Genomic DNA, 18,445 nt, shown 5'->3' with positions numbered 1-18,445 from the left:
GAACCCATCTCCATGCACACTAAAACCCAATCCCTTCATATATTCCCCAATATGGGTTTTCTCGGGTCCTACCGGGTATGCCACCGATTTGGCTAAGGATCGCCTTGAAACCCGACCATTCCCCATATATTTCAAGCCTCTCCAGTAGTGCTGGGAGGGAAGCCTGGGGGTGGGTGATGTACAGAAAGGTGTTGTCCGCAAACAGACTTATATTCTTTTTCTCCCACTCGCACCCCTCGGATTTGGCCATCGCCCCTGATAACTCTTGCCCAGGGTTCCATGACCGGTGCGTAGAGTAGCGGTGACAGGGGGCAACCCTGCCTGGTTCCTTTTCCTAGGCCAAAGGGTCTCGGCTCTTCCCCGTTAACCACCACTTTTGCCTTGGGGGTGGAGTACAGGGCTGCTACCCAACTCCCCCACTTACATCCCATTCCCATCAATGCCAGCACCCCTTTTAGAAACGACCAGCTCACTCGGTCAAATGCCTTCTCGGCATCGAGGGACAGTATCAGAGCTCCCCCTTCTTTGACCGTTGGTTAGTGCAGGACATGCAGAGTTTTACGTAGGTTGTCCACCCCTGCTGATTTTTGAAAAGGCCCGTCTGGCCCGGGTGGATCAGTCTAGGGAGGATATTCTCGAGCCTGGTGGCAAGCACCCTTGCGAGGATCTCAGCATCCATTTTGAGGAGGGAGATGGGTCTATACGCCTGACAATATGTAGGGTCCTTCCCTGGCTTAGGAATTACCACTATTCTAGCCTCCAAAAAGGAGGGGGGCCCTTCGCCCACCTTACTAGCGGAGTTGAAGACCCTCGCCAGTGGTGCTGCCAGCACCTCTTGGAACTGATAGCCAGGCCCTCAAGATACACCTTTACTGCTTGGTCCCCCAGCCCACTGGGCTTTCCTATACAGCTCCTCATAGTATTCTGCAAGGCACACAGGTATCCTCTCCCACGGACCCACCATAGCCCCTTCTTCATCTTGGATCCTTTCTACCCTTCAATCCCCTCTGTTCCCCCACACCCTGTTTGCCGGCAGTGACCCCACCCGGTCCACCTTCTCCTAATTGCATTGTAGATCTCATTTTCTTTACCACCTCCCCCATAAGTGTGGTATGTAGGACCTGCCAATTATCGCGAATGTCGTATAGCAAGTCTGTCCTGTCTCTTCACCCTCTCATTCAACTGAGCAATGAGCTTGCGGATTTCTTCCCATAGTCTGGTCTCAATAAGCCCTCTCTCTTGTTTTTTCCAGGCCCCCTCCGTTATCAGCAGCCCCCATATAGTGGCTTTGCCCGCTTCCCACACAGTATTGTGGTGGATCTCTCCCGTCTCATTGATCTCGAAGTAAACTTGGATTTCTTTCCCCAAATATTCCCTAAACACTGGGTCTTGGAGTAGCACATCATTCCATCACCACCCCGGGTTGAACCTTCTCTTGCCATCGAATCTCCAGCATCCCGTAAGCATTTCGTGGTCTGACCACTTGACCGTTTCTATTTTGGGGGAAGGAATATCAGTTGCTTGTTCCTGTGAGATCAACAATAGGTCTATTCTGGTGTACATGGAGTGGGGGGAGAGAAGAAGGTGTAACCCCCTGCCTGAGGGTGGGGTGCTCTCCATACATCCACCCAAAAGTGCTTTTTGAGGAGGGCTGCAAATTCTCTGTTCTCCTTTCCCATCTGCTTAGTTGCTCCCCCTCTTGCTGACTACCAATCCAGCCCCGGGTCCGCTACTAGGTTGAAATCCCCCCCTCCCACTAGCACGTGCCCATCCCCCCATTCATCCAGTGCTGCGAACGCCTTCCTGAGAAAGTGAATCTGCCCCGTGTTGGGTGCGTACATTGTGGCCAAGGTAAACAGAACGGGATCACTAAATATTATCCCCACCAAAAATATCGCCGTATATATGGTCGTATGGAATGGCCATAGGCAATATTTTTGGGGGGGGGGGGTAATTTTGGGGGGTTTTAGGAGCAGGGGTTGCGGGGGTGTCCCCCGCTCCTTTAAAAATAATGCAGGGGTTGCAGGGGTGTCCCCAGCAGGTTCCATGCCTTAATATCGCTGCAAAAATGGCAATATTTTTGTATGGCAATATTATTTTTTTTAAAACAAATGTTATTGGTTTTTACAACAATCAACTTTTAACAAACAACCAGCAGTATTTATGTGATACATTAACGTCATGGGCGCATCCATATGTTCCTGCCGCTCACCCTTACCCTCCCTGCAAATCGAGCCTACTCCATTTCACCTACTATTTATCATCCCACAGAGGGAATCTCTCCTCCTATACTCTCAGAAGTTTCATATTCGCTTGAGCAGTCCTGTGCAGACCCATACAGAAGTGTTTCCAGGCCGTCAGGGTTTCTGCTTCCTCCTCCCCTCCCCTATTGACTGCTTCATACCATGCTGCCGTTTCGGCTTTGGTCCATTTCTGGAGATCACTCCACCAAGCTTCGACTTTCGGCCTGTTGCATGCTTTCCACCCCATGGCGATCCTGCGCTTGGCAAGTATGTATGCCAAGTCCATTTGTATGGCAATAATTTTGCGGGGATATTAACACAGACCTCCCAACAGACCTCCCTCCACGTAACCCTAGAGCGGCAGGAATCTGCCTCTGAAGCCCCTCTTGATTTGATATTCCTTCATGTAGAAGGATCTTGCCAGGACAATCCCCACCCCTTCCTTTATATGTTCCCTGTTAAAGGCCCAAACATTTGCCCCACCACCCACTTCCTCAAAGGGTGCTCCATCCCCTGCCTGAAATGTGTTTCCTACAGGAACAGGACTGACAGCCTGAGAGACCGGAACATATTATAAGTCAAGGATCGTTTGTTTGGGGGGAGTTCAAACCCTTTAGGTTGAGAGTAGCAACTTTAAGATCAACCATAGTCCTGCTTGGGAAATTCCCCTGTACCCGGGGCAATATTCCACCATATGACCTGGACGTCCCTTCTCTGTGCATGCCATTTCTCCCACCCCCTTCCCTTGTACCCTCCTCCAAACACCCTCCCATGGTTCCCACCATTACCCTGAACATCAACCCCCCTACAAAAAACAAGCAAACAAGAACAGGGCCTGAAGCCCAACTGTGTGGAGACACCTAGTTATCCCCAGGTCACCAGGGTGTGTGGGGACTCGCGGTCGGCCTGGCTGTCCTTTCCCCACTGAGCAAGCCATTTTTTGGCAGGATAGTATTTTGTTCACCTCCCTTCTGTCAACAGTTTATTAAAGCAGTGGTTCACTTCGGCGGGGTTGAATGTCTGGTCTTCGGCTTCATAGAGCGTCTAGAGCCCCCATCCCTTTTCCTCCCGTTTGAAACGCTCCTGCAATTGGTGCTGGCTCTCCCTTTCCGGCTGCTCCTCTTCCGTCTGTAGCTCCTTTAGAAGATTGTCTGCGTCCTCCCCTTGATGCAGCACATCATTTTCTCCTTTAAGCTTGAATATGAAGGCAAAGGAAAAGCGCCAGCAGTACCTGACCCATTTATCTTGAAGCCATTTCGTCAGGGGTCTGCACTTGCGACGCTGATCAAGTGTGTGTGCCGATAGATCTTGAAAGATCCTAATCTGAGCTCCTCATTCGATTGTGCCCTGCTCCTTTGCTCGTTACAAGATGTCCTCCTTATCGGTGTAGTGGTGGGATTTAGCCACCACTGAGCGTGGTCCATCACTGGGACCTACGCCTCTATGGACCCTGTCAAACTTAATGTCTCTCTCTGGCGTAGCCCCCAGCAAGTTCTGAAATAGCTGCTTCAGGGTCTTTTCGAGGTTTCTGTATCTCGGCCTGGGAGCCCCCAAATGCAGAGATTGTTCCTCCTCTCCCTGTTTTCTATGTCGTCAACTTTAGATCGCATCTCCCTGTCTCTATGCTCAAGCTCCTTCAGTCGCATCTCCAAAGTCTGCGGCGTGAGTGTTCCAGGGCTTCCACTCGGTCTTCCACCTTTGTAACACTCTTCGTAAGCACACCAAGCAACCCCTGGACTTCCGCCCTGAATGCCCTTAGTTTTGATAGGACTGCATGTAGGTCCTGTTGTATGCCCCCCCAGGGTCCCCTTCTCTGCTCCAGCTTTGCCTGCCATACTTCTTTCCCGCCTTCAATACTGATAGCGGGCACGCTGGATGCTGGAGCCCTTTCCGTGCCTGAACTACTAGTGCCTTCTTCTGGAGAGCTTGACTCTGGTCCTGGTCAGTGTTGGCAGGGGTTACAGCGCACTTCGGTCCTCCTTATACTTTTGGTGCTTTGACGGTTTCTGTGGAGGGGGGGCCCTCTCGTCCTTTGCCCAGGGGAAGTGGCCTGTGGCCAGCTGCCCAGTGCTGTATCTGGGTCTCCCCCGCCTGCCGTTGCAAGCAACTGTTCCTCGTGGCAGGCCAGTGCGGGAAGGGCAGGTGCCTCGCTTCTTACCAGCCTCTTGTCGTGCTTACAAACGGGGCTGGTGCTTCTACCCCGTTGCCTCTGGGCAGGTGGGGCATACGGGGAGACAGGTGTCGCACTGCGCTATGCGCGCTCTTTCCCTCCGTGCAGGAGCGGTTTGGGGGGAGTGGGGCATCGCTCTGCTACCCTCCAGTAGCTGTGTCTCCTGTTTCAGGGGCCTGGGGGCCTTTATGATGTCCTTCACCCTGGGGAGGAGGGCTGAGGCCAGTTGCCCCAATGCCTTATCAGGTTCTCCCTTTCTCGCCTCTGCGAGCTCCAGCTCCTTGTGGCAAGTCAATGGGGGGGGTGTACCTCGCCTCTCCCCAGCCTCTTAACCTGCCTTAGAATGGTGCTGGTGCTTCTACACTGTTAGTCCCTGCACAGGAGGAGCAGCGGTGATGGCGGATGTCCCGCTGTGCTGTGTAAGCTCCATGCCGCTGTGCTGGTACTGTCCCTGTGTGGAGGAGGAGCAGCCACTGTATCTGGAGCTCGGTACGCGTTTCTACGGGCCGATGTGCGTTATCCCTCGAGCGGGGGACAGCTGCCCTTCACAGAGCTCCTGAATGCTCACAGGGGTTCCCTTAAAACTTGATGGCCTGGCGCGGAGCTCCTTGCTCACACAGCCATCTTCGTCCGCGCCCCCTGGTGGTCATCTGGGTGCTTTGTTTGAATCTCTTTTTTAAAGTCTTCAGAAGACCTCGGCTGTGTTTGTATTCTCTCCACTCTATAGTGGAGGACAAACAGTAGGGTAAATACCTCAAGATTTTTAAAAGGTAAATGATTCCCAAAGTGTCCATAACAAACAAATAAGTTCTGAACTTGAAAAGGTTTTTATGATCGATAAAGTTTTCATGTATTCATAGGGAGGCATCTCAGTCTCAAGATGTCTCATATGGACCTTTAGTTAATTGAATAGGGTGTAATGTCTATGAACGGAAGCATTTTCAGGAACGGTTTCCTTTCAGGGCAGGACACCTTGCAATTCATATCTCTCTCTCTCTCTCTCTCTCTCTCTCTCTCTCTCTCTCACAGACCTACCATCGCGTATGTTCTCCACCTTCTTGGGAGCTGAATTAACAACCTCATGAAGGGATTCCTTGGGTGCTGAAGACCTGTTGGGGAGACAAAGCATTGATAGTGATGTTATACCTACTTGTACAGTTAAAACTGTTAATTTAACTACTCAAATCATGCAGTCACTTTACAAAGACTTTCACCGTCTGTTACATCCTTGTGTTCTACACCCTCCCCTACAATTAAGAAGCTCGCCATTGAAAACTATAGGTTTACCGAGCTTCACCTAATGCACATTAGCAGACACAGTCAACAGTTTCATGTGGGGTGTTGATAGTAAATAGACTATCATCTGCGATACCCACATTAACACTGGTAGATGACTCCTTATGTATCAAATGGCATCAAAGGCAGTAGTTACTAACCAGTGTAACTCTAACTTACTCAGTGGACATTTAATCTGGTGTCCAATGGGGCCGTTGATCTCCCTGAGCTAAGGAATGATAGTTTATGTGATGGCATGGGGTAGATCCCTTTCATCCTCACTTAGCCCCCGGGACAGAGTAGCATGGGACAGTCACAACCCCACAAAAAACACTCCGCTCCCTCCCCAACCCTGACTCAATGAAGCAGAGGCCCAATATCATAAAAGACTATTATAACTATGCTACACAAAATTATGCTATTTCCAGCGACCAACCAGTTTTACCCAGGATGAAACATATGCTACAGTTGGGCAGGGAAAGTCATCACCAACTCTCCAATCACAAAGACACAATATTAAGAATACACACATGAAGGATGGACACCCACATTTGTTCCAGAATGGACTTCCCAGGAAGACTTGTGATCTACGTTTGAAGAAGATGAGGGCAGAAGTTTGGAGTGAGTTGGCAATTCAGGATGAAAGTAGGTGAACGATAGACAGTAAAGAGTGCAGGTGGCTGGAAACAGGGAGAGAAAAAACAACAGAAGGTGGTAGGCGGGAGACATCAGTAGCTGCAGGAGATTGAGAGCCAGAATAAAACCATAAAGGCTAAAGAAGTGGTACTTAAAATGTATCGCTCATGGCGTGGAGGTGAGACCTCGATCTGGAGTGTTCAACCCTATGATGGGAGGAGGAATGAGCATGTGGCATTACATTGAGGAGGGTTAGAATCAGAACAGAAGTGGAGAGGTGCTACAAAGTGCAGTTGTTAAGGTGGATTTCCAAATTCCACACTGAGGTGGGTTTTGGGAGGCCACCTATTATGGTGAACAGGAAAGGCGCTGAAGTCTAGCCAAACCCAATCAAGGTAGGTAGAAGAGCGGCAAGGCTTAGACTCAGGAAGGGAGTGAGAGTGGTCTAGGGCTGCAATGAGTCCACACAGTGCAACACAATAACTCCTGGTAGACAGGTAAGCAATCACACAACTCTCTCAATCCTACTAGACTACGATTGGCCTACGAGAGGATCCTTGACCACATCACCACCGATCTAAATCGGGAAAGACAGAGATAGGGACAGGACTTCATGCCAATTGTAACCCTAAGAAGAACAGGAGGTGGCGGGGGGAGAAACAGGTATGTTAACCCAATTCCGATTTCTCCAGAGACATTTGCAGAAGTTCCGGAATAAGTTGGGGATACAATCTTCTGTGCTTGGTCCAGCTAAAAATAACCTAGGGGTTGGGGCTGCAGAGGTCACTTTGGGACACTTGTTTTATTTTTGGTCAGTTGCAGTGCTTGAATCTCAGCTCCAGGTGCTGCTTTAGTCCAATAGGCCTCAATGGCACACCCTTTCTTTTTGATTTGTTTTGAACCCTGGCCTGACTTTTAGGAGGCAAGGAAAGCCTTCTGCGCTACGTCCCTTGCCTATTTGCTCATTCTTATGGGGAAACTGATTACTTTCTACGAATATCACTACTGGGAGACTATGGGCCTCATTACGAGGTAGGAGGTAAGGGATTACCGGCACCGGTAAGGGTGTCGGTGCCGGTAATTCCTTACCTCCATATTCCGAGGTCCCTTCCTCAACGCCTGGTCTGACCAGGTGTTAAGGACGGGACACACTAAGGGACTTCAGAGCTAATAACGGTACGGCAAATTGCGGTACCGTTATTAGCTACTTTCCCATTCCCATTGAGCTCTATGGGAATGGGGAATGGTTCTCAGAATGGGGACTTACCGGGTCCTCCAAGGTTGGAATGACCCGGTAAATACCCATTCTGAGAACCTGGAGCCGGTATGCGGTAAGGGGGTAGCCATGGTGCTAATAGCACCATGGCTACCTCCTACCTCGTAATGAGGCCCTATGTGCCTCATTACAAGTTGTGCAGTGCAGGTAATACCGTATACCGCTGCATTACTGCCGCTCCAAATATGAGTTTGGCGTTAGTTGGTGGATTTACCTCCAGCTATGAACTGGAGGTAAATCCGCCACCTTTCAGCAGAATTACCACTGGTGGAATTACCATCATGGTAATTCTGCCAAAATCCCCCATGGGATCCCCCATCTCCAGAGTCCTTCCCCAACCCAAGGGGAGTGGCTAAGACCCCACCCCGCCCTCCCAGAAGGGACTGTGGTAGGAATAGAGGCAGGGAAGAGCATATACCTGTCAGTGTGCATCAGTAAACAGAGAAGGGAACAACCCCTGCAGTAGGCGGCTAATCCCTTTAATCTGCCCAGGAGAAGTTTACTAATGTCACATTATTTTGTATTGATAGTCCACTGCTTATACCTTCCAGTAACCCTCCATAAGTATATGTACCATATATAACACATCAATACACAATACATTTAATTAGATGAACCCACTCTTAAAGTTCATGTTCAAATGCTTTCAACAAGACACTCAGTAATTAACACTCAATGAATGCTTCTTACTTTCTCATGTATAAAGTACATCTTTTAATAATGAAAAATAAGTAATACTGCCATAATGGTCACTATGCACAAGACACTTAAAATGCAAAAAGTCATTAACGAAGAAGCAACCATCATTTTCATTGCCTTTATATCTACCCAAGACTTCTAATCAACCTTCTCCAAGATATCATTGTCACCTCAAAAAACAACTACCTGCCTCACCCAGGCCTTGTTAGGCAACCTCACCAAATCTTGCTAGGCAATCTTCATAGAAGCACCTAAAAGCACCTCAAAGCACTGTGGGGAATCCTGCGGGTCCCTCACCAAAACCCTGCCTAAAGTCCGGCGACGAGTCCAGTCTGCACCAGTCTCTATTCTCTGTTCTTGCGAGGAGCTGCACTTCGAGTCAGTCCAGTCCTGTTTCTACTCCGCTTACCTTTAAAAAGGTCTTGCCGGCGCGGTGCGCGGCGCTGAGTCCGGCGACGAGTCCAGTCTGCACCAGTCCGCTCCCGGGAGCTCCAGAGCCACAGCCGTTTAATCTCAGCCTCGATGACGCTAACACCAGAAGGGCCTCAGACTCGCAAGAAAACGCTCCAACAACGACGAATGCTTAATCCTTGGACCGCGATGAAAGCAGTACCCGGAACAAAGGTAAGCAAAACTGCTAGTCGAGCTCTGCTCGCATCGCTTACCCTACCTACAGCTCTATCAAACGCTCACTTAGAACACTCAGAGCAGCCGCCTGTTTGCCATAAACCTAATTTACGTCCTGAAGTCTTGAGTCATGAACGTCCAAACGAAGCGCAACCACTTATCCGTTTCTGTTCTAATGACTGCATCCCACTCAGAACTTCAGAGACGGCCTCGGCAGTACACCTACTTGTGGATCAAATCCACCAGGGAAGATATGGGGGTTCTGTACCATCGTTGAGCCAGGAGTCGCTAGATACCTCCAACGGTGATGCCCTTGAGCCCCCAGTGATTGCAGGCCCCCATCCTATCTCTGTCAATCCTCCACTGATTCTCCAATCGATTAACAACGCTGGAGAAGATCCGGCAGTCCAGACTGTCAGCTCGCTTTCTGCTGTGCCAACGTGCCTTCTGTCGAGTGCTGCTGCGGCCGCTGCTTCTCTGGACACAATAGATCATCTCTCGATTCACCCAGTTCCTTCAGTGCCTGATGCTCCGGCAGCCCAACCTATTCAACCAATACAACCTTTGTGCCACATCAATCACGTCGCCTCTTCCTTTCCGGTGAGTGACGACGAACTTCTAAACCTGTCAAACGATGAGGCAATGCAATGTTCTTTAAACTGTGCACAAACAGCACCGTCTGTACAGCTGAAATCAACTGCAGTGGCTCTTCCAAAAAACTTGTCACAAAGCCTACATTCTTTAAGACCTACGTCCAGCCACCTAACCTCTCTCCCTCCGTTTTATTTGGCAGCAACGACCGCTGAGCGGCCAACAGACCACAATCACGCGTGCCCTCAAAGTGAACAAATCATCAAAAAAATCCACGGTCCATCAACGCTTCTAAGAGGACGACCAGTAAAAGAGTGTGTCAACAATTCCACCCCGAATCACACGCCTGAGCTCTCGGTCCATGGTAACCGTAGCAGCTACGCGTGTCAAGCACCAGAGGAATCAGTCGCTACAAGAGCTTTGAGCGGACATTCCCCAAAATTGCCCCTGACAACAGTACTAAACAAGCCATCTGACCTGGAATCCAGTTCTTTTGCCAGGGCAAGACGTTTACAAAGAATTGCAGAGCTAAAGTCAAATCTTCAAACCCTCCCAAAAGCCCAAGACCACCAATTGGCCCAAGCAAGCTCCCCATTCTCTCTAAACAAGTCCCCTCATGGTGAATTTCCGCCGTCTAATCTACCACGAACTCTTTCGCCCATCAAATCCAAGTTTCATTTGGATTGTTCAATCTCATCTTCAAATGAACAAGATGCAACATCTGCAAATATTTTCCAGGCAAGCATCTCAATCGAAGCTATCACGCAAATTCATAACAATGTTCTCTCGGCATCCGCAGTCGCGTTGGCACCTTTTACTAAACTATATGAAGCCCTACAAAGTCAAATATCCGACCAAGGAGCGATGATGCAGATCTTGGCTCAAAAAATAGACAAAATCGATCTCTTCACAGACTTTCTTCAAATACAAATGGAAAAAATGCTGACCAGTCAACAAGATGGCAAGAACGCTTAGGTGACTTGGCCGCAAGACATCACTGCCAAAACGATACACTTACAGAAGGTCTGCTAGGCGCTGTGAAATGGAGGAAAAATGCTAATCTTAATACTCAAGTATATGCGGCGCCTTCAAGTACAAAAAGCAATTCATCAGTTCCAAACGGCGACGATCAACTGCCAAACGAGACAAATCTTGCAGCAACCAATGTCTGCTCCTCCTTAAAACCTGATACTAGCGTTTCAGCTCCCATCCAATTGGTCCAATCTTAATCTGAGCTCCCCTGTGACTCACCAAGACATACGGACATCGCTGGCCCTTCAGAAAATGGTGCTCCCCTACTGACTGAGACTTCCGTGGAAGCACTTGGTCAAGTAAGTTTGCAACCGACCACTTTCAACATATTTAGTGGCCCAGCCAAAACATTTGCCACAACCAAAACGACCAAGAAGGGTCCTAATCTTGTCAAAAAGAAACATACCGACATTGGCCACAACGAACTGCCACAAAAAAGTACACGTCAGAATGTAAAAAATTTCATAAGAATCCTGACTACCCCAAAAAAAACTGGTCTGTTTGAGCGAAAAACTGGCCATTCACAAGCAAGCTCATCACAAATTCAACGGTCTCCCCAACCAAAAGGTCAGAACAAAGCTCTGTCTAAACAATTAGGCAAAACGCGACGCATAGACTCGGACATCCAGAGTCTGTCTAGCTCGGCCGATGTAAGTTCTGCAGACCTATGTAACTTATCTACATATTCAATTGGAAGCGAAACACACAACGCTTCCTCCTACGAAGCCACTCCAACAAATGCTTTCGACAAACTGGCAGAGAAGTCAATCCCTCTGAACGAAAACCTGCGCAAACGACGCTCTTGTGAAGTTTCAATAAAAGACAACTCAACTGTCACAAAGGTCTCATTCTCACCTGTCAGCTCAAAACTAAACCCTAAGCTAACATTGAATCAGAGGAAAACTGATGTTCACTTTCGCACTAGAGTACATGACGATACTACCTCAAAACTTGCAACAACTTCATTGAAACTCCGACTCCAGAACATTCATGCGGATGAACATGAATTAAACTTAAACAGAGCTAATGTTCTAAAATTATTCGCCTGTGTCCCTCAACTCCGGACAATAACGACCGACGACATAAAAATCGTTGAGTACGCAACGGAAAAATCTACAGACCAAGTGCTGCTACACATAACTTCACGTGCTGTGAAAAACATCTTATTACAAGCAGTCGAAGAGCTGCTGGTCTTTGGATTTGACATCACCTTGGAACCTGACTTGATAAATCAAAAAGGAATTTCGACCAGGAAGACAAATACAAATAATTACGAAAGTACCACCTGCCGGATGTCCCTACGGAAATCTTTAGCATTTCCGCATAGATCGCGAAACGACTTGGACCGCTTAGCCGGAAGAGATGGAGGCAGACCTGTTGCTAATAGAAGAAACGACCAAAACCATTAACAATGAGTGACTCGGATGAAGCTTACTCTTATGTCCTGGAACACCCGTGGCTTTATGCATTTGTTCAACAACTTTACAGAACCTCGAGACGATGTCTTCATAATCTGCCTTCAAGAAACATGGCTTCCTGAAGCGCCCACCCGAGATGGATACAGTATCTTTTTAAACCCGGCCAAAAAAAACCCCCAAAGGTCGTCCTTACTCAGGCTTATTAACTATGGTGAAAATGTATAACTGGATGACCCCCATTATTGCAGTCAACCCGAATCCATTTGTGCAGTGCACGATTATTCGATCTGACATGACGAACTCCAAGACATCAAATCAATTGTTACTGGAATCCAGCAATGATCTCCACCCCAGATTTCATCGATAAGGTAACAACTTTAATTGACGACGCCTTCCTCAAGTACACCAACTTAGCAGTGATGGTATGTGGCGATTTGAATTGCAGCTGGTTTCGATTCAATCCTCAAACCATGGAAAACCACCAGATACCTGAGTCTGATGTACCTGAACGAGGTCAATTTTGGTCTCGAGCCCTTGCCTCACGTAACTGTCAGATGGTAAACGGCAATACAAAAGGTGACCAACCCTGCAAGACAACCTGGTAGCGACTCCAATGTAGAAACACCTTAGACTACATTTGGGCCTCTCGAAATCTATTCGAAAGGGTCGTGTCACTCGAGGTCGTCCCGAAGGCCGAAAGCGATCATGACATGTTATGTCTATCACTAGATCATGAAATCTACCCGCATCCCGAGACCTACGATCTACCGCTGTCAATAAATGCTGCCGGAAATAGGCTTAAAACCAATGGCCCGCAAATCTTGAAACTAGCTTTAAGTCTTGCTGATTTAAATGATGTTGAATACGCTCCGATGTTCGCCGCGTTCTTGCCAAAACATTCTAATTCAAGATTATATGGCCACAGCCCAAAACATCTATTCAGTAATGAAATCGCTGCAGCAAAAAAAGTACTGAGGAAAGATCTACGCCTGATAAAGTCCCAATATGATCAAAAAGACATACAAAAGGACTTAAAAGATCGACGTCAGGCATACAGAAATTGGCTTAAATCTCACTCGATGAAAATTGAACAAGACCGAGCTGAAACTATGTTAAAGTTATTAATCACCAAAAACACGCGTGAAATATGGGCTCTATTAAATAAAGGAATCACAAAAACAATCTCAAACATATCAAATGAAATTTCGAGCTCGAAATGGGTCGACTACTTTACAAAGGCATATGAACAGCCGTTCCAAGACCCACAAGTTCTTTCTTCCATCTCTTCTGAAGCTTGGGATATAACTCCTTCCCATGAAGATTTAGTACTGGCCATTCAAAAACTAAAGAATTCAAGAGCAGCTGGTCCAGACCAAATTTCGAACATCACGCTAAAAAAACATAAGCATCATTGGGCCAAATTTATGGAAAGTCTGTTTTGTCAAATCTCAATGTCAAGACAAACGCCTGCTTCATGGTCCAAAGCTATAGTGGCACCAATCTACAAGAAGGGTAGCCGAGACGATCCTTCGAACTATCGGCCCATTGCCTTGCTGGACACGATGGGAAAAATATTCGGATCGTTTCTTCGACTGAAGCTGACGTCATGGGCAGCCAAGGAAAATCAAACAGACTGTCGACAAACAGGCTTTGTCGAACAAGTAGTTGTTGACGCAAACCTCACCCTACTAACCATTCTAAAATTAGAAGCCCTAAAAGCGAAGAAAACAATATTTTTCGCATTTGTCGACCTCAGACAAGCGTTTGATGCAATAAATCGAGACAAACTCTGGTCCAAACTACAAGGGTGGAACTGTCCAGCTCAAATTCTTGACCCCCTCATAGCTCTGCATACTAACACTACAATACAAGTGAAAGTGAATTCACAAGGCGTACTGACGGAGCCAATTTCAACGCACAAAGGTGTCAAGCAAGGATGTCCACTTGCCGCTGAATTATTCAAATTATTCATCTCTGATCTACCAAATTGGCTGGAATCTGCGCACAGTTTTTCTCCAAAGATAAATGGAACTTCCATTAAATGCCTTGTATATGCCGATGACATCGTGCTAATTGATCTAACTCAGATCGGCCTGCAATATCTATTGCTCAGTTTAAATGAATATCTAATAGCCAATGACCTACAACTAAACACAGGAAAAACGAAGATCATGTGCATTGGAAAAAGTGTATCAAGGAAAGACCAAAATTTCAAATGGGCTATTGGAAAAGAATATCTAAGTATCGTAACCTCGATTCGATACCTGGGCATCATGGTTAACAACTCCCTTTGCGAATCTGCATAGTCAACCGACCTTTTGGAAAGAGCAACTAAATTAGGTCTACAAGGAGCGAAAATTAATAAAGATTTTGGAAAATTTTCAATAGCGCCATTAATTTCATTCTATCCGCAGAAGTTCATCCCCATCATAACCTTTGGTGGAGCGACAGGGTGGAATCTCGACCATTCCCTGTGGCAGCAGCTTGAAGGGAGGTTCTCCAGAGAATCATTATGGCGACATCGATCTAAAACCATTTCTTCAAATAAATGCAGATTTTGCAACTCAGGTGAAGTGGAGACACTAAAACACTTAACAGCTTGCACCCAGCTTACCATTCCCCGAGAGTTACACCTGCTCTCTTATAAACCCATCCTGTACGATGCAGATGAGTAGTGGGAAACTGTCTCGGCTGGGAGAAATATTAAGCTCACATGCAGCATAATCAACTTCCTAGATGCGATACTGAGCACAGACCAAACCTGAAGAAGTGAACCAAGACTTTATTTATGCGTGAGGAATGATGGACAAAACTTAAAGAGAAAAAGAAAAAGAAAAAGAGCTCTGTCCTTACTAACTGCGGGGAGCCGAGTAGTCCAATTTAGCTTTGAATGGAGCACTTTAGCTACATTTTTGAGTTAGTGCTATGTAACAAAAGTTTGATACACGTATTGAACTGCAGTTTTACAATAAAATAAAAAAAATAAAAAAAGTCTCCTCCTAGGTGGTCAGGAGAGGGCAGACGCTTCCTGATCCCAATCCTGGGAGAGGTGTACTGTGGGAGGATCACCAGGGTGGAGACAAGGCCCTGGGTAGTGGGGCGATTCCGTGGAATGAGACGCAGTATTTTTCCTCTGAGACGGATACTCTTGCAACTATGTCACAGGAGGTTTTGGCTTATTGCCACTTTAAAATATCCCAACCTCCTAGTAAGACTAAAATGGTAAGCTCCAAGGTTGTAACTCCTCAACCTATTATATCAACAGAACAGGTCTTATGTATCCCAAAACCTAAACGTCCTGATCAATGCCAAGGGTACACCAAAAGGAATGAAGAAAGTGTTACCTTCTCTATACCATCTGTCTCTAATAAGACTAAAATCCACAATCCCTTTTCTAAGAAAAGTAGGGAATTAAACTTACCTTTAATAATGTAAAAGAAGAAAAACCTAATTTCATTAAAAAGAACTACGTGTCCCAGAATCCCACAGGGACTGGGACGAAGAAGAGGGCTGATGAGGCATGCAGAAGGAAAGGACAGGTAAGTAGGTAGAAAAGCTTCAGGCACTTAACACTAGGGGCCTGCACCTCAACCTAATTGCCCCACCTGAGATGCATAAAAGGCTGGAGCAGGAAGGAGCAAATGAAGGAGCTGGAACAGGAGCTGGAAGGCTGGCAGTAGTAGCAGAAGGAAAAGATCACAAAGTTAGCAGTTCACGTGGAAGTGTGATCACTTGAGAGACGCCGGGACTAGAAAAGTGCAGGTTTCACCTGCAGGTACTGAGTTGGTCCTGTGTTCACAAACCCTGTCTGGCAGTGGCTGCACTGAGAGAAACGTGGTGAAGTTAAAGGTTTCCCTGGGTGCACCTAATTGCTTTGACTGCAGAGCTGAAGACGTGCTACACCCTGAGGCCAGCGTGCAGAAGCAAGCAGAGGGACAGAGGACTGGAGGAGACTCCCCACGGTCGAGGCCAGACTGGAGACGCCCATGCTGCAGAGGGATGTGGGTCCCAAGAGTTTCTGAAGCAGTGGTATTAGAAAGAAAAGTCGGGAAGTGGAAGCCGCCCGCAACCACAGTGTTTCTGGCGCCGGTGAGTGAAGCCCCGTACCCCGAATCACTGAAAACCCCTTGCCGGTAACTGTAACCAGCTCAAATACAACTTGCATTTAAGAAAGCGAGTAAATGTTGTTTGTTGCTATAAGACATTCTATCAACAAAGGAAATGTATCACGCGCACATTTAAAATCTGTTAACTGCTTGCATACAAGAAAAGCTTCCATTTTGCTCATTGTCGACTAACTGACTTCACCAGAGTGGTTGCGTTTCTCCAATTTAGAGGGAGAACGCTGCTGAAATCACCCGGAAGGTTAAACCTGAAGTATACAAATCATTGCAAGTGTTATAACATCAAGAAGAAATTGCGTATGGACAATTCTGATTCCCGACTACAGTCAAAGTATCACTCTGCTTATTCGAAGGGGAATGCAAGCCCTTGCATTGATTTGAAGCTTCAAATCTTTATCAAAGAGTGGTTGCATATATATATATATATATATATATATATATATATATATATATGCATACACCTGTTTCTCCTTTAAAGCTTGAATCTTGTAACATCCAGAAGAAGTATTTTAAAATTGCAGAAGTTTAAGTACAAAAAAGAGCAAGCATTACCCAAGCCAGTAGGCACATCCTATCTACATTGAAACCAGCTCTGTTAAAATCTAACAGCCTATTCATGAAGTTGTTTAAGTTGCTAAAAATCCAGCGTCTTCTGATGCAAGATTGACAAGGTTATCCAAAGCTGGAAGGGTGGCAATACAGTTTTGGGGTAACTGATGGAACCAAAAAGGTGTGCATAAAGCTGGGCAAGGGTGCTTCTAAGAAGATAGAGTTTATAATCTGTGAGGCTGAGACAGTGGATGCTGAGAGAGGAGCAGCCTGGAAGCAAGACAGATTATTTTCAGTGCCAGTAAGACAGACAGGAGAGGCAAAGAGGCTACCCCTTCCTTGTCGTATAGGAAGAAGAGCGTCTTGCCTACCTGTGGAGGTCGAAAACTCTTGTCTTAAGTTGCCTAACAAACATTAAATCAGAAGTTGAAGCAGAGCTGACAGAACTGTGGTTTGTCTATGATATTGTCAGAAAACATTGGGCCTCATTACAACTTTGGAGGTAGCCATGGTGCTATTAGCACCATGGCTACCTCCAAAATCGTGTCCGGGTTCTGTGAATGAGGAATTACCGGGTCATTCCAACCTTGGAGGACCCGGTATTTCCTCATTCACAAAACCAATCCCCATTCCCATTTGAGCCCCCAACCGTGGTCTCTGGAGAAATCGGAGTCAGGGGGGTAAATTAACCTACCTGCTTCTGTCCCATCTGTCTCCCATAGAGTTACATGGGTGTAAAGACCTGTCCCTAAACCACTCTTTCCTGACTTTTGGTTGGTGGAGTTCTGGTCAATTGGACTATCCTAAGAACTGGAATTGCGTGAGCTTACTTTCCTGAACTTTATCTAACTTTTTCACTCTTATTAATCATAACCATGTCTTCATAAACCTACCTGTGAAGCGTATACTTTGGAACTGGTGTCCTTTGGGCACAAGGCCCAAAACCATCTTAGTGTTGGACTTTAAAGAGTTAGTGAAGTTGTCCTATGATTCACAGTGCCTTGATGCTCCCAGGCTCTGTGAGCGTTTAAAAAAAAGCAAATTTTAAAAAAAAATGCAAATTAATAATAATAATAATAATTATCCAAAAATGTCGCATTTTTAATGTGTGAGTACTTACCTGTTTCACTGGTTATTAAATCAAATACTTTTCTATATCTCCTAATGGTGAATGTATAAATCTGTTTTATTAGTGTTGGTGTGGCAATATTTGACTTAAGGTTTTACTAGCTTAGTGTGTACTTTAAAGGCCTAATTGTCTAACTGGAACTATTGATGTTGCTCTGTGTGGCTATTGTAGCTCTAGACAACTCTCAAAGCCTTCCCGAGATGAAGTACTTGCGGCTCTGCTACCTTTCCTTGTTTGGGTATTGCGTCCTTTGACCGTCACCTATTTTTACGACTGTTGTTTGGCTGCAGGCTTTTTTGCAAAAAACCTTGACATTTTTTTGGGGGGGTGGGAAAGGGCCAATAAAGGGTTGGGGGTCAGGAATAAAAAAAAGAAAATTGTTAAATGAAGGGGGTCTTAGGGAGGGAACCCCCCCAAAAATAATTAAAAAAAAGGTTTTGATGACGTTTTTCCTGAAAAAACAGCAGCAAAACACCAGTAGTAAAAACCGGCGTCGATGAAAGGAAGTAGAACCGATTGGGTTTGGCTAAACTCTCAGTGTCTTTCCTGTTCATCACAATAGGGTGGCCTCGGTGGCAAATGAGAAGAAGGGCTTGGAAGATTGACTGACATGTTTCAAGAATGTTTATTGAAAGTAAATAACTCCTGGCTTGCCCTAGCTCTATGAGGGATGTTC

The 18,445-nt window shown here is 46.5% G+C and overlaps 1 protein-coding gene across 7 annotated transcripts in view; it reads right to left on the bottom strand.

Annotated features, from left to right (window-relative positions):
* FBF1 (Fas binding factor 1) overlaps positions 1-18,445 on the bottom strand; it is a 1,089,678-nt gene that overhangs the window by 574,477 nt on the left and 496,756 nt on the right. For all 7 annotated transcript variants that reach the window (XM_069654733.1, XM_069654729.1, XM_069654732.1 and 4 more), the window contains one exon: positions 5,449-5,522. In XM_069654733.1, coding sequence (XP_069510834.1) covers positions 5,449-5,522 — 74 coding nt within the window. The remainder of the gene's footprint in view (positions 1-5,448; positions 5,523-18,445) is intronic.

Source organism: Ambystoma mexicanum, chromosome 3q (assembly GCF_040938575.1).
Source record: "Ambystoma mexicanum isolate Mex_15411 chromosome 3q, UKY_AmexF1_1, whole genome shotgun sequence".
Lineage (NCBI taxonomy): Eukaryota > Metazoa > Chordata > Amphibia > Caudata > Ambystomatidae > Ambystoma > Ambystoma mexicanum.
The sequence above is the reverse complement of the archived record's forward strand: the minus strand, read 5'-3'. Positions and strand labels throughout refer to the sequence as shown.